The sequence below is a fragment of the Anomaloglossus baeobatrachus genome, chromosome 6 (genome assembly GCF_048569485.1).
Source record: "Anomaloglossus baeobatrachus isolate aAnoBae1 chromosome 6, aAnoBae1.hap1, whole genome shotgun sequence".
NCBI lineage: Eukaryota > Metazoa > Chordata > Amphibia > Anura > Aromobatidae > Anomaloglossus > Anomaloglossus baeobatrachus.
In genome coordinates, this window is record NC_134358.1 from 10,916,918 (window position 1) to 10,944,107 (window position 27,190).

At 47.4% G+C, this 27,190-nt stretch overlaps 1 protein-coding gene across 2 annotated transcripts in view; it reads left to right on the forward strand.

The window, feature by feature from the left end:
- LOC142316937 (cytochrome P450 2C8-like) overlaps positions 1 to 27,190 on the forward strand; it is a 177,218-nt gene that overhangs the window by 118,405 nt on the left and 31,623 nt on the right. For both annotated transcript variants that reach the window (XM_075352721.1, XM_075352722.1), the window contains exon 8: positions 25,396 to 25,583. In XM_075352721.1, coding sequence (XP_075208836.1) covers positions 25,396 to 25,583 — 188 coding nt within the window. The remainder of the gene's footprint in view (positions 1 to 25,395; positions 25,584 to 27,190) is intronic.

The following is a 27,190-nucleotide window of genomic DNA, read 5'->3' on the forward strand; positions in this document are numbered from 1 at the left end:
AGCCTGGGGTGACCTCCACATTGGATCCCCAACCACGGTAAAGCTGCCAGCTGTGGTTTTCAGGCTACAGCCGTCTGCTTTACCCTAGCTGGCTATCAAAAATGGAGGGACCCAACGTCATTTTTTTTAACTATTTTTTTAAATAAAAAAAATGAATGGGCTTCCCTGTATTTTGATTGCCAGCCAAAATAACGCCAGGCAGATGGGGGTGGCAACCCAGAGCTGTCTGCTTTATCTGCGCTGAGAATCAAAAATACCGCGGAGCGCTATGTCATTTTTTTTAATGATTTATTTTTACAGCACTGTGATGTCAGGCAATCAAAATACAGGGAAGCCCTTTTTGTTTTTAGTTATTTAAATAAATAATTAAAAAATATATATATATATGGGCTCCCGCTGCATTTTTTGTATTGCTAGATAAGGGTAATCCAAGCAGCTACTGGCTGCTAACCCCCACTGCTTGGTGTTACCTTCACTGGCAATGGAAAATCCAGGGAAGCATTTTTTTTGCCAAAAAACTACAAAAAAAATGACGTGGGCTTCGCCATATTTTTGTATGCTAGCCAAGTACAGCAGGCAGGTACGGCTGCCCCCAACCCCCGGCTGCCTATTTGTACCCGGCTGGGAACTACAAATATAGGGAAGCCCTTTTTTTAATTAATTCATGAATTTTATGAAATTAAAAAAAAAAAAAAAACGACGTGGGCTTCGCCCCATTTTTGTGTCCAGCCGGGTACAACTAAGCAGCTGGGGATTGAAATCCGCAGCACAGGTTAGCCCGAGGTTTCTAGGCCCCTCTGCTGCCAATTGCAGTCCGCAGCCACCCCAGAAATGGCGCTTTCATAGAAGCCCTGAAGCCGGGTGGCTTGCTGGGTAATAAGGGTTAATACTAGCTTTGTTTTACTAGCTAGTATTAAGCCAGAGATTCTTAATGTCAGGCAAGTTTGACCCGGCCATTAAGAATCTCCAATAAAGGGTTAAAAAAAAACACCACACAGAAAAAAAATACTTTAATAGAAATAAATACACAGACACACTTGAAGACTCCATGTTTATTACTCCCTCTCACCCCTCCACGATCCTGCTCTTCTGTCTTCTTTCTCAACACATGCAGCTCTGCTACATTAGACAGCATGAGAGAAAGGACGCTGTGCTTCATGCAGAAATCACTCTGTGAGAGTGACCACAGGCTCCCGGCTGTAAGTGACGGGTTGCCATAGCGACGCTGCTCCGATCACGTGATTCCGGTGCCGCTGCGTGTGGTAGCGGTGACGTCACCGTCACTTCTACCAAGCGCGTTGCTAGGGCAACAGTGATCTCCGTTATTGACCGGCTGTGTCAGCCGGTCAATAAGGGAACGGGGAAGCAGAACGGGGGGTCGACCGTGTGCTAGAGCATGTCGCCGGTACACGGCGATACACAAACGTGCACCGTGTACCAGAGAGATGCAATGACAGGTCCTAGCATGACGCGTCATAGTCATGTGACCAGTCTGTAGCCAATGAGATGATAGACACGTGACTGGTCACATGGCTATTTTGACGTCGCGATAGGTCCTGCATCACTACTGGTTACCGGGAAGACACTGCAATTACCGATGGAAAAGCGTCGGGAGACAGAGTGCAGGATGCATCCCGGGGACCGGTAAGTGCTATGGCAATGTTTATTAACTGTATGTGTACATTTATAATGTGTTTTTATGTGTTTGTGATTGCCTCTCATTGTTTCCTATGGGTTTGAGTGGTTCGCCGATCCGGTTCGCCGAACCGAACTCAAACCAGACCTCCGTTCGGCGAACCAAGCTCGAGCCGAACCGCGACCGATTCGCTCATCTCACAAGGACTCACTGTGTATATAAAATGTATAAACGCTCAGTGGGTATCATGAATGGACAATCAGGAAATGTCAGCAGGGGTTCATCAAGAGGCATGGACACATCCAGGCTGCAGATGGTAACTGAGCCAATGTGATTAAGACTCTATAAAGGATAGTACAGGGAAACAAGGCAACACTCCTCCTTAAATCAGTACAAATATGAACATAGACCAAATGGTACCCAACCCACCATATCACAACCTCTCGCCCCTTTTTAATAAGTGACTGTTGCGGGCGGGGAACCGACCTCAGCAGGGAGAGCTCACGAGAGACGCTTGGATCCGGGCGGTTGCTGTGGCTCGAGTGGCAGCTGGATCCGGGCCTGGGCAGCGCTCCGTCGCCCGCAAGTTAAAAGGGGGGCTAAGTCGATATGGGGGAGGCTGTGTCAGTGATGCCACCCGTGGGTTGCGGTGATTGTTGGTGACACCGCCGCTGCCTTGGTATGGGGTGGCCGGGGCTGATGGAGCGGGGAAGCAGGATGGTATCCCCTCCACGGGTAGGGGAGGTGTTGTCCCGAGGCCCAGGTGTTGGTGAGATGGAGTGATGGGGCGCAGTCTGCTGGGTTGGACCGGATGATACCGGTGTACTCACTGTTTTGAATAAAGTCACACAGAGTCCAGATAGTAAACCAACTGCCGGTAACCGGTAGCCTCCGGAGGGGTGTGCTCGGGTCCTGCACACTGGTAGAACAGAACAAGGGCCCTTCCTCCAGCATTTCAGGTTTGTGTCTTGTGTGTTGACTAGTCCGCATGAAACGGGGAAGTCCACTCCCGGTGACTTTGCCTGTGGGAGCTGTGGCCCGCGAGAACTGACCCATGGGATCTTAACAGGCAGATGCCCCATCCCCCTTGTTGGGCTTCCGTCTCGCTGTCCCTATTGTCCTGGGGGGAAACTAGGGTTTGATGGTTGGTGTTGTGTACCTGTGTGGGGATTGTGTTGGTGACCAGAGAGGAGAGAGTCCTGCACCTGGAAGATTTGTGCAGACTCTGTGACAACCTGGTTTTTCCCGGGCGTCACACGAGCACACAATGAGGTCTACACAAACTTCTGCCCACATCATTTTAGTCCACATTTCTCTCCTCTGGGAGTCTATGGCACTTTTTGCCAGGTGTTACGCTCACTGCCATGGATGAGGCATCGAGGAGGAGTCGACCCACTAGACCACAGGGGGAAACCAAGCTTACCCTTTAGTGACAGTAGTTTAACTAAACATGCACCGTGACATGTACCACTCCAAAGGCAGTGACCGGATCTGTGGCAGCTAAACGGTACAGGGTGACAGCAGGACAAGGAGAACAGCAGCAAACAGGGCAGCACAAGGAACACAGTCTGAAAAGGGGCAGGCAGAAAGGGTACAAGCAGGTACGGACCTTCCAGACTTGATTCTCAGGCACAGGTCATCAGGCGCAGCAGGCATTAACTGTAGCAGGGTGGTGCAGGCACAACAGGCATGAATCGCAGCAGGTCAGGCAAAATAGGCATGGACTGCAGCAGGTTGGAGCAAGCACAACAGGTACTCAGGACTTCAAATTTAAGATACAAACAGGGCTTTATTCACATGACACAGACTTAAAGTAGCTCACAGGCTTCAGGTACAAGACACAGAAAGACTTCAGGTGCAGAACACAGCAAGGCTTCAGGTACCGCAAACACAAATAAGGCTGGAGTCTTCAGGCTCAGGACATGCCGGTATATGGATACACCGGTCCCTTGATACACAGGTACCTAAATACTCAGGACCCAAGGTTAGCTGGACTCAGACAGGATATCAGACTTAAGCAGGTGACCAGACTCGGGTAGAACACCGGACTTCATCAGCACAATGGACTACAGGGAACAGACAAGATGGGTCCAGGAAACAAACAGGAATACAGCACAGCAGAACTGGCTACAAGCAGGACTGGTGCTGGAGACTTGCAGACGAGAGCAAAGGGACAGGACCAACACACAAGTACTAGGTAGCAAACATAATGAGATGCTCTGGCTCCTCTCATCAGGGGGGAGAGCCTTCAGTATCCGGTGAACCCAGGGACAGGTTGGGAAAACCTTAGCAGGGTGCATATGTAATAACCTGCAGGTAACGGGATACGCAAGGACTGCACGGAACCACAGGGGTTAATCAATGCAAATTTAATAACATATTGCACAACACAGGTGGAGGAATAGTGCGGGAACGGAGGGAGAGAAAAGCGGGAATGTGCACAGCAGTAGATATAATGCAATATACATACAACCACTTTGAATAGCTTGTCAAGGATAGGAAGCCTCAGATTGTACTCCCAAAAGCAAAACACAGAAATCCTTATTAAACAAAAAAAACGCAGAGTCCTTGTTACCTTACTCGTATAACACAGTGCAGAGTCTTTTCCTATCTGTCCCTAACTAAAGTAGTGTGCACACTTAACTGCAGGTTTCAGCGTGGGGTACCTCGTCACCGTTGGGGCCCGTATTCCGCCGGCAGACACCTCTAAAGTTCAGTCTTTGTCCCGGCTCTGTAATTTGCCCGTGCTGTCTGGCTCCTCGCTCCACATCCAGCCTCTCTGGATCTGTGTCTTGGGGAGATGTCACGCAACACTCAGGTACTTGGACCTTGTTCAGCAGGGCAGAATGCAGCCTTGCCTTCTTCAGCACCTCCGAACACACACTTCTCTGCATAAAAACAGCTACCAAACAAAACTAGCTCCTCTGCACATCCTGTTCAGGACTGTACCAAGTAAATGAAGTAGCAGGGGTTTGTGCCCGCTGTTCTTTGTTTTGACAGTAGGTGGCAGCATAACAAGGAAAAGTCCACAGTCTTCTAACCCATATATGTAAATGTTAACAGATCTTACATTTCCCCCCTCTTTAACCTCGGCCATCCCGGCCGATACTCTCCTGAGGCGCTCTGCACAGGGGCACACGGTGGCAACTCCTGCCCTGCTTCACAACCTGGTGCTTGGGAGCCAATGTCTTAAAACAGGATCCAGTGACAGAACACACAAATTCATCTGCCAAGTACCGATCAGGGGGAATACCAGCGTTAGCCCGCTCAGTCCGGCGTGGTACTACAGCTAAGTCACCAGACGTCGGCGCCGTATCAGGGAGTACAGTATTCCCGTCCCCATCTCTGGAGATTAGTGACTCCTGCTCTGCAGGGGTGGCACCTGTGTCTTGAACGGATGGGGGTGTGGATCTCTCCCAGTCTGCTGGGTTGGTCGGGGCCCGCCACCATTCTTCATCATCAGAGCCCTCTTCGAAGGTAACAGGAACAGGCACAGGCACCGTCTCCGGGGTACTTTGTCTGGTCCTGTCTTCTGAATAGCAGGGCCTCAGCATATTACGATGCAGGATGAGGGTGCCGCCTCTTTGCTCGCCTCTCACTTCGTATACTGATCCATGGGGAGAGATTCTTCTGATCACAATGTACGGCTCCGTTTTCCAGCGCTCACTCAACTTGTGTCTCGGGTGTTTCTCTGCAACTAGTACTCGGTCTCCTGGCACGAACGTGGCTTCACACACAGGTTTCCGCTGCGGGTGTGTCTTTTCTTGCAGCCGCTTGGTGACAATTCGATGGATATTCTCCAGCCGTCGACGGTGACAGTCAACCCAGGAACCTACGCTCTGACCTTTGCTGATCTCGGGGGGAGCCAGGTTGAGCTCTTCAATGCCTCTTCCGGCTCTTCCAAACAGTAGTACGTATGGGGTGTACCCAGTGGTGGAGTGGACACGATTATTGTACGCCCACACGAGTTCTGCGAGATAGCCGGGCCAGTGATTCTTACGATCATCCTCCAACGTGCGTAGCATTTGTAGGAGGGTCCGGTTAAATCTCTCGCAGGCTCCGTTGCCCTGCGGATGATAAGGTGTAGTCCTTGACTTCTGCATTCCGTAAATCCTTTGCAGCTCTCTCATGACACTGCCCTGAAAGCAAGCCCCTTGGTCGGAATGTATTCTTTTGGGGCAGCCGTACACCCGGATAAAGTCATCACTGATGGCTCGAGCAGCTGATTCAGCTGTCTGATCTCTGGTGGGTGTCACCACCGCAAATTTGGAGAAGTGATCTGTCATCACAAGGCAGAACTGATAGCCCCGGTGGGAGTGACCAATCTTCAGATAATCGATCATGAGTACTTCCAATGGCTCTTTGGTTACAATAGTCTGTACTGGTGCTCGCTGTGGGGGAGCCTTACTTAACTCGCAGGAACGGCACAGTTTACAGGCCTTTTCTACTGCCCGAAGCATCTGAGGACAGTATACTATTCTTTGCAACCACTGGTAAGTCTTGTCCGGTCCGAAATGGGCTCCCTTCTCATGCGCCTCTCGGGCCAGTGGTACTGCCATCTTCTGGGGTATCACTACTTGCCACCGTACTTCCAACTCTGTAGCTAGGTGCACCTTCCGATACAGCATCCCTTCTTGCACCGACAGCTTATCCCACTGGCTGAGAATCTGGAGGGCCACGTGCGACAGCGTGGCCCGTATTTCCTTTCTAGGCTTGCGCTGCTGGATCACCCACTCTTTCACTTGAAGCAGTTCTGGGTCAGATGACTGGATTTTCACCCATTCCTCTCTGGTTTGGCCAAGCAGGCGTGATGTCGTGCCCGATGTAATTTCCAGCATACGAGCCTCTACCACTTGAGCGGTGAATTTACTGAAGTCCGGAATTTCGTCTTCCTCCAACTGTTCATCTCTCTCCCCCACTGGGGCTTCGGTGGTAACACGAGAAAGGGCATCCGCATTCTGATTTTCATGCTTGGAGCGGTACTGCACATGATAATTGTATCTGGAGAGTCGTGCCAGCCACCTCTGTTCCATTGCTCCCAGTTTGGCGGTGGAGATGTGAGCCAGGGGATTATTATCCGTATAGACTTCAATTTGGGCTCCCGTGAGATATTCCGAGAACCTTTCGGTTATTGCCCATACTAGTGCCAGTAACTCCAGCCGAAAGGAACTGTAATTCTCGGGATTGCGCTCGGCTTCTCGCAACGTCCGACTTCCATGTGTAATCACCCGTTCAGTACCATTCTGTACCTGGGCCAGTACTGCACCCAGGCCGTAGAGGCTCGCGTCTGTATACAACCGAAAAGGGAGGTTATAGTCTGCATAGGCAAGCACAGGGGCGCTAACCAAGGCCTCTTTCAATCGGTGTAAGGCTTCTGCTTGTCTTGGTCCCCAGCAAATTTTCTGTGCTTTTGGTCCTTTCGCAGTCCCTCGGAGCAATTCGTGCAAAGGTTCTGCCTCCTTCGCGAAATCTTTGATAAAGCGACGGTAATATCTGGCTAGCCCCAGGAAAGCTCGAACCTCTCGCACTGTGCTGGGTGTGGGCCATTGTAGCACTGCTCTCACTTTCCCATCGGAGGGCTGTACGCCGGCTTCTGACACCTTGTGTCCGAGATATTCAATCTCTTCCTGAAAGATCTGGCATTTTTTTGGTTTTAGTTTAAGCCCATGGGCCCGTAACCGCTGAAACACTTGGCCCAGGTTTTCTAGATGTTTCTCAAAGGTTGCAGAATACACTACTATGTCGTCCAGGTAAATCAATGTGGCCTCGAAGTTCATGTCTCCAAGGCAACTTTCCATGAGGCGCTGAAAAGTTCCTGGGGCATTATTTAGTCCAAACGGCATGCGATTGAACTCGAAGAGTCCCATGGGTACAATAAATGCGGTCTTGGCCTTGTCTTTCTCTGCCACAGGGACCTGCCAATATCCGCTGGCCAGATCGAGGGAGGAGAAGTAACGTGCCTTTCCCAACGCCGACAGGGACTCCTCTATCCGGGGCAGAGGGTAGGAATCACGAACCGTGCATCCATTAAGCTTGCGGTAGTCAACACAGAAGCGGGTAGACCCATCCTTTTTCTTGACCAGCACGATTGGGGCAGCCCATGGACTCTGACTTTCTCTTACCACCCCGCTCTTCAGCATCTGCGCCAAAAGCTCTTTTACCTCTTGGTAGTACTTTGGGGGTATTTGTCTGTACCTTTCCCTGATCGGTGGGGCATCTCCTGTGGGTATTTCGTGCTGAATCTTGTCAGTACAGCCGAAATCTTCTGCGTGACGGGAGAACGTGGCTTGATTCTCCCAAATAAAGTCCTCTATGGCTTGGGCTTGCTCCAAAGCGAAGGGGCTCAGGTCCACTCCCATCTGCCCTAAGATGACGCAACTGTTCCATTGATCAGTGGGTTTCTCTTTTCTTTCCATAGAAACAGCCCAAGTCCAGGCTTCCCCTGCCATGGGCTGCAATTCAATCGATTCTGCGGCCGCCACCTCTTCAGGCGCCAGGCAGACATGGGCCAGAACAACTCCCGAGGTCAAGGTGTAGGCCTGTTCACCGGTGTTCACGCAACGGAAAGGGACCCTTCCATTTCTCACTGTTGCTAAAGTGCGAGCCACCAACGGTTCGTCTCCGTTCTCTTCACCACGGTAAGGCTCCACCAACACCTCCATCCCCTCGAGTGTACGGTGGGCCCCGACTGGCAAGGTGAGGACTGTCTCACGATTTGGAGGTAGAGTAATTGTTGTCTGTCTTGGGACTCGAACCCTCCCCACCGGGTAGCGGCTCCCACCATTCTTCCACAGTCCTCGGGCACGGATAAGGTGTTGGAAGACCTTTTAGGCGGGCCTGTTAGCAACTGTTGTCTTCCAGTAATCACAGCCCCCTTGTTGAAGAGCAACTGGTCTAATTCTTTCAGGACGTTCATGCCAACGATAGCTGGCACCTCTCTTTCGTACCGGCCCTTCGTTAACACAATCCCTTTTTTGCCTAAGTTCTGGCCACAGGCACGTATGTCCATCCACACGACCCCTACAACCGGAATGGGAACATTGTTTGCAGCCCTCAGTTTGATATGTGCCCCTTTGTCAATGGATACAGTTTGTCCAAAATGTTGGTAGAAGAACTGTTCTGGCATGGTGGTCACTTGGGATCCAGTATCCATCAGGCATCTTACTTCTTTCCCTTCAAATTCGGCCGTGATCGTCGGCGTGCAGGCTGCTATATCTTCAGGGCGTTGGTTTTCTCTAAGCTCAGTTGGTCTCCCCGCCATGTGCCCATCCATGGAGGGAGGCACTAGTTTAACGGCGGTCTTTCTTGAGACGTCTTCCTCTCCGGACAGTGTCGGAATAAATGGTTCCGATTTCCACAGTTCCAACACTGGTAGTCTCCAGCGGGTCTTGATCGTCTCTGCTCGATCTGTCCCCTCTCTTCTTGATAGGTATGCGTGCGGGTATTTGGCCGCGGTGCTGTCGTTCTTACTTCTGACGCCGGGGCTTGCATATTCTTCAGCAACTCTTGTAGAGCAGTAACCGTCTCTTGTAACTGATCCACTTTAGCCTCAAGCTGGCTCGGTTCTCGGTTTTTCTCACCCGGGACTACCTTATGCATACAAACTTCACCCCAGGCGTTCTGCGGGTTGCAATTTTTTAGTTTGTGTGCGGGAGACTGCTTCTTCCAATATCTGCTGGAAAGTTAGTTTTTTTTCTACCCTGAGCCGTTCACGGAGGGCACCTTTGATCTTGGGGTTATGTAACCCACGGAGGAATTGATCTCGTAGGGTACGGTCAGCATAACCGGGGGTTTGTGCTAGCTCTGGCTCTGCTGTAAGCATTTGTCTCATTATTCTCTGGAGTGCATTTGCATACTGTGGCAGACCTTCTTCTTCACCCTGCAGCCTGTAGAACAGTTGCGCCTGTAAATCTCCTGCTTCTGGTTTCCCGCCATACACTCTCTCAAGAATCTTCACCACCTGCTCTAACGTCTTTCGTTCACTCTCAGGGCGCAATAAAATGGTCTCTTGAGCATGGCCTTCAAGGGCAATCAACAGTATCTCCCCTTGATTTTCAGCAGTCACTCCTGCTACTCTCAACATGCCCCTCACTCTCTGCGCCCAGTCATGGAGAGGTACATTGCTGCCAGTAAATTTTGGTATATGGGTCAGCATAGCCCCCAGGGACAGCTGCCTTGCTGGTATTCCCCCATCAGGTTGTATTAGAACACCTCCATCAGGGACACACCCCTGTCCGTCCATTGTTCCGTACCAGCCTGCGTATCCTGCCGACTACGCCAAATGTAATAACCTGCAGGTAACGGGATACGCAAGGACTGCACGGAACCACGGGGGTTAATCAATGCAAATTTAATAACATATTGCACAACACAGGTGTAGGAATAGTGCGGGAACGGAGGGAGAGAAAAGCGGGAATGTGCACAGCAGTAGATATAATGCAATATACATACAACCACTTTGAATAGCTTGTCAAGGATAGGAAGCCTCAGATTGTACTCCCAAAAGCAAAACACAGAAATCCTTATTAAACAAAAAAAACGCAGAGTCCTTGTTACCTTACTCATATAACACAGTGCAGAGTCTTTTCCTATCTGTCCCTAACTAAAGTAGTGTGCACACTTAACTGCAGGTTTCAGCGTGGGGTACCTCGTCACCGTTGGGGCCCGTATTCCGCCGGCAGACACCTCTAAAGTTCAGTCTTTGTCCCGGATCTGTAATTTGCCCGTGCTGTCTGGCTCCTCACTCCACATCCAGCCTTTCTTGGATCTGTGTCTTGGGGAGATGTCACGCAACACTCAGGTACTTGGACCTTGTTCAGCAGGGCAGAATGCGGCCTTGCCTTCTTCCGCACGTCCAGACACACACTTCTCTGCATAAAAACAGCTACCAAACAAAACTAGCTCCTCTGCACATCCTGTTCAGGACTGTACCAAGTAAATGAAGTAGCAGGGGTTTGTGCCCGCTGTTCTTTGTTTTGACAGTAGGTGGCAGCATAACAAGGAAAAGTCCACAGTCTTCTAACCCATATATGTAAATGTTAACAGATCTTACACATACGTTTCTCCTTAAAGGATAGGAAACATGAGCGAGTGCCGTCTAGGCTGGAGACCAGGAAATAGACATGTGGGCATCTGCAGGAAGGACGAACCGGGGATGCAGTATGAGGATGGATGTGCAGAGAAGAGGAGGAAGCTGGGACATGGCACTAGGACGCAGAGGAACGCCTGCGTACTAGGAGAGCCATCGCTACACTAAGACAGTCCAGTGTTCTGGTGTTCTCTTCCCCGTTTGTATTGTATGGAAAAGCTGAAGGGTTGTAGGAGCAAGCTCCATCACAACATGTGAGGGGGTTGTGGTCTGTCACAATTGTAAAGTCTGTGCCATACAAGTATGGTTGCATTTTTTTTTACTACCCATACAATGGCAGGCACTCCTTTTCGATGGTAGCATAGGCAACTTCCCGATCCAGTATTTTCCAGCTGACAAATGCGACAGGATTTTCCTCCCCAGCGGCGTTCACCTGGCTAAGAACTGCCGCAATCCTGAATGTGGATGCATCTGTCTGCACGAGGAACCTGGGCTTATAGTCCGGGGCGGCCAAGACAGAAGCAGCGATGAGGGCGGTCTTTAGTGCTGAAAAGGCTCCTCGCATGCAGTCATCCACGTCACATTTCTAGACAAGCGCCTTCCTTCCCATTGGCGCCCTCCCCCTCCTCCTCCTTAACTTAATATTTTGTTGCATGACCTTTTGAGGCAATTGTCTGGGGCGGGGGCCAGCTTCCCCATCAAGGGGGCTGCTCGGGGAGATCGCGCTCAGATCCGGTGCCTTCTCCTCAGTGGCTCGAGCGGGCTGGACCCGGGGCCTGAGCAGCGCTCCTCGCCCACGAGTGAAAAGGGGATTTGGATTGGTTTTGGGATGGATAGAGTTCGTGACGCCACCCACGGGTTGTGGTGATGGCGGGCACCACCGTTGCTGGTGACAGGGTTCCCGGGAGCAATGGCGGGGAGCAGCTAGGTGTCGACCCCTCCATGGGTAGGGGCGGTTGGTCCCAGGGCCCGGTGGGAGGCTGCGTTCCCGTAGGATGGGGTTCGCAGGGTGCAGGGTTGCGGTGCAGCGCAGAGCGGTGCCGGATGGCACTGGTGTACTCACTCAGACACAGATGGACAGAGCTTCTGGTAAACCAAACGGCTGGATGGACGGGGCCCGCAGCCAGCTGCAGTGTTCTCCCTGGATGGGTTGATGGTGGCTGTCGTTTCCCTGCACCTGTGTTTTGTGTCTTGACTCCAATGCCTGGGCACCGGGAGTCCGCTCCCCGACGTATACGTGCCGGAGGAGCCCTTTTGCCCGCAGACGCTGGCCCTTTGGATCTCTGGCCCTTGGCGGTGGCGTTATCCGGAACGGTTGGACTGTTGCCTTCAATCGGGACTTGGTTGGGAATGAACCCCTGAGGTCCAGACCGCAATCAGAGAATTTGACTAGAGGTTGGCTTTAAGCCTAGTCGGGGTCTGAGTACCCTGCCTGGTGCTTGGCTCCAATCGGCTCCCGATTCCTGTAACTGTCAATGAGACTTCTGCGCCTCTTGACAGGTATTTTGGCGGCTCCTCAAAAGCAAGCTGCTCCAGTTGTCTGGTGTTTGAAGGTTGCACTTTCCAAAGATGCTGGTGATGGGCACAGGGGAAATTCTCTTCATTGGGGGTCACGAGCCATTTGGAGCGACTTATGCCTAATCTTCTCTGGTATGCAATCCATGTTTGGATCTATTATATTTTTTCTTTTGTAGCTGCTATGTTGCACTCTAGCACTTTATGGAAGGGGATTATTGCCCTTCACTCTGTATTTTTACATTTGAGCTCTTTTTAGTCTCCCTATTGTTGGTAGTATTTTGCACAAAGCACTTTATTGATTACAACCTTACCTATAAGAGGAATGTTTACATTACGTGCGGCTATTATGCGATCATGATCCTAACCTATGTCAGTATGCTCCCTGGTGCCCTTAATTTTATGTCCTTCACTTTTTTCATACCTTTTGAATGTGTGTATCTGTTTTATATCATGTTTGCCGTTACTCTCTTGTGAAAAATACAAAAAAATCTTTTTGATATATTAAAAATTCTATTTCACAAAAAACTCCTGTGTTCTCCTGTTCTATAAAGGTTTTAGAATGTGCACAAACATTGCAGGTGGACACAAAATTAACCACAGCTCTATGCAATCTTTGCCTCCAAAAACAAACAGAAAGAAGGTTCAATGTCGCTTTACTACCTGGATGTTATTTTGCTCCCCTAAAATTTCGAGGAGCAAATTTAAAGGTCTGTGCGCACTGGGAAAATGTGTTTCTTCTGCAAAATCTGCAAACTCTGGCAGAATTCCAAACCTACGGCAAAACAACGCACCGCGTTTTCTTGCGTTTTTGGTGTGAATTTGGTGCGGTTTTTCCGTGAGTTGGTCCTTGCGGTTTTTAACCATTATTCAATAGCAAAACCGCAGGTACCTGCAGAAAAGAAGTGACATGCTACTTCTTTTTGCTGCAGAAATTCTGCAGCTAAACCTATAGAGAAGAAATCCGCAGTGTGCGCACAGCATTTTGAATTTCTCTTAGATTTTGCTGGAGAAGAACTGCAGGAACTTTATGAGCAAAACCCGCACCTTTTCTGCAGCGAAAACCGTGGCAAATCCACGGCAAAAAACGCAGTGTGCGCACAGGGCCTAAAGGCACAAATTATTTCCCTGAAGGACAAGTGTGCCACCCCCTTAGCAGCAGCTGGGCTGTTCGGATCTGGGTGCTCGGTGGCCCGAGGGTCTCCGGACCCGGGGGTCGTGCGGCCATTCAAATGAAGGGGGATATTTACAGGAGATGGTTATCAAGTTTTGACGCCACCCGTGGTATGCGGTAACTAGAGGGGGATACCGCCTCTGCCGTTGGGGAGTACCCGGGGTGATGACGGGGGGCACCCAGGTGTTGGGACCCTCCACGGGTAGGGGGGATGCCCCGGGACTCGGTGAGAGAGGAAGGCCGTGGGATGTAGGGGGTCACTTGTGTACTCACTCAGTCCATTAAGCTGACATCGACAACTGGGTAAACCAAAGTTCTGGACACCGCTGCCGCTGAGGGGGGCTAGTTTGGGTCCCATCCCTGATGGTGTTGCTTGTTGGTCTGTCACCTGCCTCCTGGCACCTAGTTTACTTCTCTGGTGGTCCCGGTAGTGTGAAACTTGCTGGGTCCCGCTCCCCAGTATGACTAACTGTGGAAGCTTGCTCTCAGGGTTCACGCTTGGGATTTCCTGGACCATTTTTGTGGAAAGTCCTATCCCCCTTGTTGCGCTAGTACCCTGATTTTGGAGTAGGTGGAGAGCGGATCATGAAGGCTCCGTTCTCGTCGGGTAAATTGTCAGGTTGCTTGGAGCTACTCCCTGACCTGTGGTTCACGTACCCCATTGTGTCTTGGCCCCTGCCCGGTGATGGTGCAAGGCCGCCGGCTGTCCTCCTCGACAGTCTGTGCCCCTTGCCACGATCCCCAGCGACTGGGGGTCCACCCCTCTAGGCCCCGACCACCGTCTGCTACCTAGACAGTGTTCAGATGGGAGTCCCCGCTCCCGACCTCCTCAGAGCTCCTCTCAGCTCAAGGGCTACTTCCAGACTGACTACTGACTACACTCCTTACCTCCCCTTCCTGACCCCCCCAGGTGGGCGACCCTATTCCACTCAGGCCGTCCCTTAGTGTGTCTGGTGGGTGTGGTGCAGAGTGTATCTAGGACCTTTTTGCTTAGCTGCTGTAGGCAACACCATAGGTTGGGGACCCATAACCGAAAGGGAGGTGAATATTGCACAGAAGGGCAGATTGCACAATACCCTGCGACGTCCTGATAGTCCAGGGGCGTCACACAAGCAGCAGGGGGGTTCCCCTGAGCTTTCCGCACGTCATCCTTAAAATAAGAGCTCACAGTGGAGATGACGACCCCTTCCTGTAAATAAGACCAGAGTTTTCAGAAACATCTCCCCCAGGGGAACTCCGGGACAAAGCATCAGCTTTAACATTCTTAACCCCAGGACTGTAAGTGACAACAAAAGTAAACCTGTAATAAACAAAGACCACCTTTCTTGTCTAGAACTAAGACGTTTATCGGATTCGAGGTATAGCAGATTCTTATGCTCGGTAATCACTGTGATGGTGTGCACTGCCCCCTCCAAAAAATGATGCCACTCTTCAAAATCCAACTTAATGGCTAAAAAAGTTCTCTATTACGAATGTTATATTTGTTTTCAGCCGGTGATAACTATTTTGAGAAAAAGGCACATGGATGCCACTTAGTAGGACATGGCCTTTGAGATAACACAGCCCCGACCCCGACCCAGCATTAGTCAGACCAAAAAGCATGACCAGAGGTTCATATTGACCTTCAGAAGTGTTAAAAGTTGCTTACACTCATCCCATCTCTGATTCTAATCTGATTATGGGCTCTCCAGAGATCCAACTTGGAGAATCCTTTAGATCCAATAATCTGATTAAATAAATCAGGAATGAGAAGATACGGTTCCCAGATAGTAATAACATTCATGCCATGAAAATCTAAACAGGGACACTGACTCCAATTGTTCTTTCTAACAAAGAAGAACCCTGCCACCAGAGAAGGACAAGGTTTAATCAATCCTTTAGGGTAAGTTCACACAGTGCGTTTTTTGAGGCGTTTTTCGGGTGCGTTTTTGCTCAGAAAACTGCATGACTTTGCTTCCCCAGCAAAGTCTATGAGTTTTCATTTTTGCTGTCCGCACACAGCGTTTTTTTTAGCTGCGTTTTTGTGGTGCCCAAAAAAACGCAGCATGTCAATTATTTCCACGTTTTCACCGCGTTTTTCATTCATTGAGTGCAATGGGATGTTGAAAAACGCAATGAGAAACGCAGATTGCAAATATAGCTGCGTTTTAGTGCATTTTTATGACTAAAAACACAGCTATAAACGCAAGGGGTGGGTAGTAAAGTCACATGTACAGGAAGAGGATTCCTTCTGTCAGTAAACACAGAAGCGTGAATCCTCCTGGTACCGCTACCGCTGCTTCCATTTCCAGCCCTGTGCCATGTCAGCTCCCGTGCGGCGCCATGTACGGGCGGGACATGGAAGCTGCTGCTAAATCAAAAGTGAACAGTAGAAAAATGTCATACTCACCTGCCTGCAGACTCCCGATGCTATGTCCGCTCCCAGCTCCTCTCCCAGTACCGCCACCTCCGCTCCGGCTGTGTGCAGACTCCCGGGCACGTCCGATGCCTGCAGGACCTGGCGGTGGATCACCTGATGCGGTCACCTGATGCATCAGCTGATCGTAAGTCTCGTGGTGATGCCGGCTTTTTACAGCCGGCCGGGCGATCAGCTGATGCCATCAGGAGACTTCATCAGATGATTACCGGCAGCTCCGTGTGTAGTGGTTTTTTTGGGGGGGGTTTTGCACCGATGCATCAGCCTAGACTGTACAGCGAGCGCCGAGTGACTGATTCCCCGGCACTTGCAGTCAATTCATGACAGTTGCAGACAGGCCGGAGTGATCTCCGGAGTTCAGGTGAGAGCACCGGAGATTAGCCCGGGATGTCTGCAGCTGTCATGAACTGACTGCAAGTGCCGGGGAATCAGTCACTCGGCGCTCGCTCACTGTACAGTCTCGGCTGCTCTCTGGAGCTAAGGTGACAGCTCCGGAGTGCAGTGCAGGTACCTGAATCCAGGCCTGGCATTACTGGAGTTTCCTCCGGTAAACAAGTACAACGCTGCACAGAAGTGTGTGTTTTGTTTTTTTTTTTGCACTGATGCATGTGTGATGTGATTCAGGCCCTTGAACCTGACACATCATCTGATCGCTTTGCCTTCCATCAGACCGATCAGATGATATTGGATCCGGATTTGATGGCGCGGGACCCTTGACCCAGGATTACTGTGGAGGGGGGTTCTTTATTTCAATAAAGATGGAGTCACTAATTGTGTTGTGTTTTATTTCTAATAAAAATATTTTTCTGTGTGTTGTGTTTTTTTTTTTTTATCTTTACTAGAAATTCATGGTGGCCATGTCTAATATTGGCGTGACACCATGAATTTCGAGCTTAGGGCCAGCTATTAATATACAGCTAGCCCTAACCCCATTATTACCCAGCGAACCACCCGTCACCAGGGCAGCTGGAAGAGTTGGATACAGCATCAGAAGATGGCGCTTTTATGAAAGCGCCATTTTCTGGGGCGGCTACGGAGTGCAATTCGCAGCAGGGGTGCCCAGAAAGCTTGGGCACCCTGAGCTGGAGATTCCAATCCCCAGCTGCCTAGTTGTACCTGGCAGGGACACAAAAATTGGGCGAAGCCCACGTCATTTTTTTTTTGTTAATTATTTCATGAAATTCATGAAATAATTAAAAAAAAGGGCTTCCCTATATTTTTGGTTCCCAGCCGGGTACAAATAGGCAGATGGGGGTTGGGGGCAGCCCGTACCTGCCTGCTGTACCCGGCTTGCATACAAAAATATGGCAAAGCCCATGTCATTTTTTTTGGGGGGGGGCAAAGAAATCCTGCATACAGTCCTGGATGGAGGATGCTGAGCCTTGTAGTTCGACAGCTGCTGTCTTCTCTCCTGCATACACTATTGGATGGATTCAAACAAAAAATAACCCAGTTTTTCATTGTTACGCAAAATTTTATGCTAACTCCATTGGATACTTAATTAAAAGAAAATAGGAGTGTTTACACATAATACAGTACAAAAATAGCTTTATTATTACAAAAAATAAATGACAGTTGACACACAATAAAAACACTTAAAACAGAGTGTTACAGCGTACATAGCTCACAAATATAGGAGGAACAACTACAATGCCCTCTATTGCCGCCTGATTAGGGATGGTAGTACTGATTGGGACTCATAAATATGAACAATCCCGGTCAGGTGTCTTTTCCACATGCATGTAATTAATTGTTTCATACAATGAATATTCCGCTAGATCTGACTTGATTATTAGATATCTATAACTCCTAGTCGGAACAATATATATTTATACATACATGTGAATTGTCAATTCATATATTAAATCCTGCGGCTATGCCTAATCATACAAAAATGACTTATAAATCACCCACCGGGCGTAGTATAGATTCAAATTAAAGTGGCCAGATGGTATACCTTCTATGTAAGGCTGAAAGTCACCAGTCTCATTAGACATAAACCATGGGAAGCCAAATGCTAAGTGATGTAAAAAACCACAGTTTATCCATATGCACTATGTCAGTGACATGGTAAGATACAGCCTTTAAACAAACAGCAATGTGATGTTAATTCACCATCAACCACTATACAAGTTAGAGCCCTCAGCCTCATACAGCATATGACTACTCCCTGTTCATTATATCTAACAGAGGCATAATCGCCAGATTTTCAGGGTACATAGATCAATTGCTGAGATGAAAGATCAGGCTAGGCGAGGCATACCCATGTTAATTTCTGGTAGTTGTTTCCTCCAATGCCCCGATGCGCATTTCACATCGAGCTTCCTCAGGGGGCTACTCGTTAATCGGCACCTCGTATCTTATATAGCCACCATGACCCGATGTAATCAGCTGTGGATCATTGGCGGCGCGTGCCCGCCTCCGTCCGCCCACCGCCCCTGGACCGCCGCTCGTCACCGGCTGAGCACACGCATGCTGATTCACAATAACCAGCACCCATATACTGCCCATAGACAGCGGCGCAATCCCGGACAGGGGGCGGAGCGAAGCGAACAAGCGCTCAGATCCACAGCCGTGATGTTACCGCCATCTACCAACACAAAACTATGTGGCAGCAGGCAATCCTCACTGGTAACTATCACCGTATATGGCAGCATATTCCCGACAATGCGGGGATCAAATCCTAACAACGCCCTTTAACATAAGAACTAAAAGGCCGCAATATACGGCCCCTAAATATAAAATGCAGGGCAGGTCTCACATATACCACATAATGAAAAAGCTTTTTCTAAAGCCTGATTAAATGTCACACATCAAGTACATTAGCATAATGACAGATAGTTCCTTGATACGTGCTCAGTATAATTTATCCATAGATGGCAGCGGTCACACGTTTTCAATAGGTCAATGCCCAGTCTATAATAGATGATGGGAAGAGGCACCAAGTTGATACAAGGCAGTAACGTAGAGCTGTAATAAAATAAAAAATTTATATTAAAACACCGATTAAAAATTGTGCAAACGAGAGAGCAGAGGAGATGGCACAAACAAGTTCAGATAACAATATATTGATATTCATATGATCATTGATGTTGAATAGGGAGTCATCTAGAGAAAGCACGCAAAGGAATTTGCCTCATTTAATCCTACAGGGTGCATGGTCTGCAGCACTGTGATCCATCTGCATTCTTGCTGAAGTAATTTCTTTTTAATATTACCCCCTCTCGTACCCATGGTAACATGTTCTATACCTTTTACTATAAAGGATCTCGGATCACAGTTGTGTTTTAATTTATAGTGCCGAGGGATTGTTTTAAGTTCTTCAAGGTTTGTGATATTTTTAGCCGCAATAATATCCCTAACATGCTCCCTGGTCCTTACTCTCAATTGTCGGGATGTCAGACCAATATATATAAGACCACAACCACAGGTGGCATAGTATATCACCTGCATTGTAGAACAGGTGATATATTGATTGATTTTAAACTCTTTATCACCCCCAGATGACCCAAAGACTTTGGCTCTGGACATGTTGGCACAGGCCATACAGTCTCCGCATGGGTAAAATCCTTTGACCGGTGGGCCTGCGCCAATTAGTTTTTGTGTATTGGCCACATAGTGGCTTTTAACCAACATATCTTTAAGGTTTTTCCCCTTCCTATAGGTCATCTGGGGATAATTCAACAAATGATTCTGCAGACTAGGCTCTGTTTGTAATATGGGCCAATGCCGCTGCAAAATCTCTTTTACCCTATTAGATTGTAAATTATAAGAAGTAATAAATCTGATGTTATTATCCACTTTACGGGGCTTGGAGGACGGTTGCAGGAGTGACTCACGTGTTGACTTTTTTGCCCTATTGTAGCCCTGCTTAATGGACCTTCTGCTGTACCCTCGTGACTGAAAACGTTCCCTAAGGAGGCCTGCTTGATGTTCAAATTTCTCCATAGTGGAACAAATGCGTCTCGTCCTCAGGTATTGTCCAACTGGGATGGCTTTAATAGTACTATAATGATGACTAGACCCTGCATGCAGCAGGGCATTGACTGCGGTGGGCTTCCTGAACAGATCCGTCTGTATCCTACCATTGGTGTCAACTTCGATACTGATGTCCAGGAAGTCCACCTTAGCCCTGCTATACACATGGGTCAGCCTGATATTCATATTATTCGAATTCAAATGCCTCATAAACTCCTGAAGCCCATCCTCACTCCCTTGCCAAATAAACAAAATATCATCTATATATCTAATCCAGAGGGGTACATGGTCCGCAGCCTGTGCACCCTCGCCCCCCCACAAACCTCTCTCCCAAAACCCCAGAAAGAGGTTTGCAAACGAAGGTGCACAGGCCGCCCCCATCGCGGTACCCCTCCTCTGTAGATAGTATTGTTCTTTAAACGAAAAATAATTATGAGTGAGGATGAACTCCAGAAGCATGAGTACCAGTTCACATATTGAGCCATCCCAGTTGCTGCCACCGAGGAAGAAACGCACCGCCTCCAATCCCTGTCCGTGCCCAATGCACGTATACAGGGATTCCACATCTGCAGTCACGAGGTACATGTCCTCCTCTAGATGTATCCCATCAAGCCTTGCAAGCACATCCGTGGAATCACGGACGTACGATGGCAAGGCCTCTGCCAGGGGTTTTAGGTAAAAGTCCACAAATTTACTTATTGGGTCACTAAGACCCTCCAAGCCCGACACTATCGGTCTCCCTGGTGGCTCTGTGGCATTTTTGTGAACCTTGGGTGTGAAATAAATCGTAGGCGTCCTAGGGTATCTAACACTAAGGCCGTCATAGATATTCTTAGGAATTACTCCTTGTGTGAAAGCATCATGCAGCATCAGATCAAGTTCTGCTGCATATGCCACAGTGGGATTACCTGACAGCTTGATATAGGTTGTTTTATCTCTAAGCTGTTTAAATGCTTCTTTTTCATACATCCGTTTAGGCCACAACACGACATTCCCTCCTTTGTCAGCCGGTTTAATAACTATATCATCCAGTGATTGTAATTCCTGGAGAGCCCCACGCTCTATTTTCGTAAGGTTATCTGTAGATCGTGTCGCCGGAATTTCCCTTAAGTCACGGATTACTAGGTCCGTGAAGATCTCAATGGCTGGGCTTAGTGAAAAAGGAGGGAACGTCTGTGACCTAGGATACAAGTGTTTAGGGTAATTACCTCTGCTAGTGTAGTCCTGTTCTTCCAGGAGTGAATTCAAATTCCTAAGTGTTTCCTCTTCCACAGAAACATCAGGCGTGGTCGTGGATACATCAGATTTCTTGTGGTGCATCTGGCCACTTTAATTTGAATCTATACTACGCCCGGTGGGTGATTTATAAGTCATTTTTGTATGATTAGGCATAGCCGCAGGATTTAATATATGAATTGACAATTCACATGTATGTATAAATATATATTGTTCCGACTAGGAGTTATAGATATCTAATAATCAAGTCAGATCTAGCGGAATATTCATTGTATGAAACAATTAATTACATGCATGTGGAAAAGACACCTGACCGGGATTGTTCATATTTATGAGTCCCAATCAGTACTACCATCCCTAATCAGGCGGCAATAGAGGGCATTGTAGTTGTTCCTCCTATATTTGTGAGCTATGTACGCTGTAACACTCTGTTTTAAGTGTTTTTATTGTGTGTCAACTGTCATTTATTTTTTGTAATAATAAAGCTATTTTTGTACTGTATTATGTGTAAACACTCCTATTTTCTTTTAATTAACTATTGGATGGATGATGCTGAGCCTTGTAGTTTGACAGCTGCTGTCTAGTCTCCTGCATACACTATTGGATGGAGGATGCTGAGCCTTGTATTTCTGCAGCTGCTGTCTGCTCCCCTGCATCCACTAGTGGATGGAGTATGCTGAGCCTTGTAGTTCTGCTCCCCCTGCCTCTCCCTCCAGCATACAGTCCTGGAGGGAGCATGCTGAGCCTTGTAGTTCTGCAGCTGTCTGCTGTCCTGCATACACTAGTGGAGAATGAAGAACATATTGAAGAAGGAAATGACATCAGACATTTTTTCTTTTCTTTTTTTTTTTTTTCAACAATCTTTAATGGCATTGTTCACTGATAAAAAAACGCATAAAAACGCAGTGAGCAAAAACGCAGCAAAACGCGGAAAAAAAACACACCAAAACGCAGCAAAAACGCATGCGTTTTTTGCCGTGTTTTTTCCCGCGGGTGCGTTTTTGTGCGTTTTTTGCCGCAAAAACCGCACAATAACGCAGCGTCAAACGCAGTGTGTGAACTTAGCCTTAGCAAGACTCTCACATATAATCTTTCATTGCCTTCTTTCAGGGCCAGAAAGATTGTATAACCTGGTCTTGGGTAATTTTGAATCGGGGAGCAAGTTAATGGGACAATTTTACGCACGGCAAAGAGGGTGTACATGGCACCCCTTTTCCTAGACTTCATCCACAAAATTGGACAGAAAGAGGTTACAGTTTTAGTGAAGACAGTAGAGATAATCATACTTAGGCAATTATTCTTGCAGAAATCACTCCACCTGAGTATTTCCCTCAACTGCCAATCAAGCACAGGATTATGCATCACCACCCAGGGAAGGCCCAGGACAATGGGAGTAGGAAGACCTTACAAGCCCTAGCAGGAAAGGAGCTGCTTGTGAAGAGCCTCTATGCAAAGGTTCACATTATGCTTAACTTGCGTAAACCTTCCCTGACCAAAAGGTGAAATGTCAATAGCAAATATAGGGATGGACTTCATCAGGACACTATGGGAGAGACCATGGGTCTGAGCAAACCGAGAATCCACCATATTGGCTCCAACACCACTATCTAAAAGGACAAAAATTATCATAGTTGCCATAACTAAATCCACTTCAGCAAGTAAGATGAGATATACATGCAGAAGAGACATGTACACCCAGGTTGTAATCCTCCACACAACCTGGCTTAGAAGTTTTCCAACGCTTTTTTTGCACAGGTACAGAAGGACAGACCCCAATAAAATGCAGGAACAAAAGCAAATCCAGCGCCTTAGCAGGGAGACTCGAGTAGTAAAACTCCAAACTTTATTGAATCCAGAATAAAAATACAAAAATACAGACCACTGCGTGGGGGTACAGGAAAAAGTGATCCAAGGACAGAGGAAAAATTCCTACATGTTTCGACCAGTAGAGGTCTTAGTCATGGAATGAAGGAAGGTCTCCAGTAGAGGTGATTTAAAACCACATGCACACCACGTCCTCAGAGCAGGTGCTCTAATTAAGGGATATGGATTATCAGTCCATTCAAAGTGAATGTGTGAAACATATATAACAAAACATAATAGAGACAAAGAATAAAAAAACTACACATTATAGCAGTCTGTGAAAAAATAAAAATAATGAATACGATGGAGGAAGAACCAGAAAAAAAAAGAAAAATTAATAAAAATTATATTACAGACAAAAAACATATATGCAAAAAGGAGATCAAGAGAGAAAGGATTCCTCTCCCCAATAACACCCCGTCTCACCTTCTTCTCACTATCTATTATTGGATCAAATACTAAGTGGGCAAAAATGATATATAATTTTTTGTTTATTATTTTTTATTTGTTTATTAGATCCAATTGAGGAGAGGGGAAAAAAAAAACCCCGAAGGGGGAGGGGGGAGGAATTGCCTCTTATGAATACTGCATGATGAGGTATTTTCTAAAATTCATGCCATGTGGAATCAGAGTACCCAATTTAAAAATCCAAAAAGACTCCCTATTACAAAATTTTCTTCGATGGTCACCCCCTCTCATGGGTTTATAGATAAAATGACCTCTTCAACCACAAAAGAAACCCCCCTCCACTCCCCATCTTGTGGTGAACTGTAAAAGACCCAGACTGAGATGAGGCCCTCCGAGCTGCATGGGTTCATCAAAGCTCTCCTGGGAAACTTCAGCCCCGGGGACAACTACTGGAGGTTGAATCATTGCAGGTCTATAGCTAAGGCGTCTATCGCTCCATATGGCTAGGGCCATAGTGGCCTCCAATGACTGGGGAGTTTCATATAGTACCAGTGTGTCTTTTAGCTTTTCAGACTGACCATGCCAAAAATGGCTTCAAAGCGCATGGTCATTCCACCTGGTATCAGTGACTCATCTACAGAAATCTGAGCACAACTCCTCCGACAGCCGGTCCCCCTGCGGGAGCTTATTTAGCTTAAACTCAGAAAGAGAGATAGTCCAGGTCATCATAGACGAGAGCACACAGACACAAAAAATGTTCAAAGCAACTGAGTCAGACGAAAGTGAAAGGCCAGAATTGAAGATTTCCTTGTCAGATGGAGATGAAAATTCCTACGCATTGTTCCTCACTCCCAGAAGTGTATGGTTGAAGCTTAAAATAGAGCTTGCAGGCGTTACAAAAAAACACAAACTTATGCCAACCACAGAAAACCTATCTGAGAGAACCACCTTGGGTTTAGGTTCAGCATGGCTGACTGCCAGACCAGCAATTTGCTAATGTTGCCGCAAAACAATAGCTCACAGGTCTGTCAGTTCAAGTGACAGACTTTGCATCTGTTGTGCAATGGTCTAGATGAGGTCCATCATAAGATCACAAAAAAATGTGGGCCAATTATAATGTCACTCTGGGTGCAAGAGGACACCTGCCGAGCGGCTCAACACAAAGAGAAAACCAGGGAAAAAGTACAATGGAAGACCCAGGTGATAGGAAGTAACCCCACTTCCCTCTCCCTAACACTCACTTTAGTCTGGAGTCTGATTCATGCACTCCCTAATGTCCCTAGTTGGGTCGCCCCCTCCCGGGGCACAGTCATGTGCCTAGGCCCTCATTGACTCTGAACTCACCCTGACTAATGTGTAGGACAGTGAGACACTGGTCTCACTATTGCTATAAAATAACACGAGGAAGTTAAGACAAACGGATGGGGAAAGACACAAGAAATAGCACTTCTCAGCTTTTCCAGCAAGAAACGTCTCCAATTCAACAGAAACAAACACCTCCGCTTCTCCAGAGGCTTTTTGGCTTCCTCAAGCTCCTTCAAAGTGGTCAGAATAGAAGAATTATAACCAGCATGGAGTGAAGCCAGAAGTAAATATAGTGGAAGTGAGTGATGATACGATGCTGAAGCTGTGATTACGGTAATGCGTAATCTCAGCCAGACCAGAGAGGGTTTTTAACCCTTTCAGCGTCAAAAGAAAGTAAATCCACGCTAATCAATTATGAAATCATGATCCCACATCCCCTAGAGGTAACATGAGGATGCAAAACCCTGGTCACACCCATTTATTGAAAACATCAGACTCTAATTTCACCTTCAAATTATGTTCTTCTCTTACGGGTGCACATACTTATGCTGCTTACAGATGTAATATTGGATTATTCTACTCAATAAAAAATTACGAAATCTTATATTTTTGACTCTTGTTTGATTTTGTTCTTTATCAATTTTAAGACTTGTTTCTCTTTTAATAATTTAAAAGAAACCTGCCATCAGAGTTTTGGGTAATGAACCCCCATGTGATATTATGGTACTACTCTAGACTTTGCATTGTTTCTGTAAGATCTTTCTATGTTTTTCCAGCTAAAGTCCAGCAGGAGATCGATGAGGTTACTGGGTCAGCGCATGCTCCTGAGATGATGGACAGGGCACAGATGCCATACACCAATGCTGTCGTCCATGAGATGCAAAGGGTCATGGACCTGGCACCGGTGCCTAACTATCATGCGGTGACCGAAGAGACCCAATTCCGAGGATTCACCATCCCTAAGGTACAGAACCTGTTGGACTATTATCCATATATTTAATGTTTTCAGGCTAGTCTTCAAACCATTTCTCATCACAGTATTTGTAGCAGAAGTCGAAGGACTCACAAGAAGGGGACGCAGATCCAGGGTCACTAAGTTATAGTTCTTCATGGCCCAATAGATAAGACGAGATTCGAGACATCGGCCTCTGGCTGTCCCTAATATAATCCTGTAGTGTAACCGCAGGTGTAGGTCACTTTAAATTATACTTAGCAATTTTAAGATAAGAACCACTGGGAGCTGAGGACGCCTTATGCAGCGCGAGAAGATTGTAGTCAGAAGTTTCTCTGGTGGCCACCTCCACTCTATGCCTCTTAGATTCCCAATTCACTGGAAAAAGCAGAAATATTTAAGGGGTCTTTCGTACTGACAGCTTTCATGGTGGCTTCTCTGGTCATGTGAGCTCACTGCTGACGAATATTGATCTTAATTAGACTAAACAAATTATAATAATAATAATAATTTTTATTTCTATAGCGCCAGCATATTCCGCAGCGCTTTACAATTCAGAGGGGACATGTACAGACAATATGAGACATTACAGAATAACATAATTCGATTACCAAGAGGAGTGAGAGCCCTGCTCGTAAACCTACAATCTGAGGGAATAGGGGAGGCACAAAAGGGGGGAGAAAAGCTTGTCATATATGGTCCAGCCATCGATTTAATAGGGGATTTAAAACCAGCTGCATTGACCGGTCGCCAGACAGAATTTACACAAGTACAGAGTATAAAAAAGTACATGGAGAGGAAGAAACCAGAAGATACAGGGGACAAGAACCTGAAATAAATTTTATGAAGGGCAGAAAGGGACTAGATTAGATCAGGGCAGTGAGGTGATAGGCTAGTCTAAAGAAATGCGTTTTTAGGGCCCGCTTAAAGGTGTGGATGTTGGGAATTAATTGTATTGTTCTTGGTAGTGTGTTCCAGAGCATTGGGGCAGCTCGTGAGAAATCTTGAAGACGGGAGTGGGAAGTTCGAATTATTGAGGATGTCAGTCTTAGGTCATTAGCAGAGCAGAGGGCACAGGTGGGGTGATAGACAGATGAGGCGGAGATGTAGGGTGGTGCGGAACCATGGAGGGGACGGGTAAGTGATATGCAGATGAGGGAGGAGATGTAGGGCAGTGCAGCACTGTGGAGAGGACGGGTAGGTGATAGACAGAGAAGAGGGAGGAGATGTAGGGTGGTGCAGCACTCTGCAGAAGACGGGTGGGGTTGTTATGGATGGGATTTAATGCATATTGAATATAATCAAGAAAATACTGGACTAATAAAATGGCGCTTGATTTAGCTTGATCTATCTAAACACACCCATGTCTGGCAATTTCAGACATGGGACTTTCCACTTTATCATAAGACATACTTTTATTTTTATACATGCTGAGTTAGCTTAATATAACATTATGAAATGCATACATATATATTACTCGATGTAAGCTGTTTTTGCAAGTTAACTAATAGGATTATAGTAGGCACCCCTGGCCCTCAGCCAAGGGTCTTTGAATATTATCCCCTTTACTTCCTCAATAAATTCAGAATTCTGCATCGATCATGACTGGTTGTCTTTGG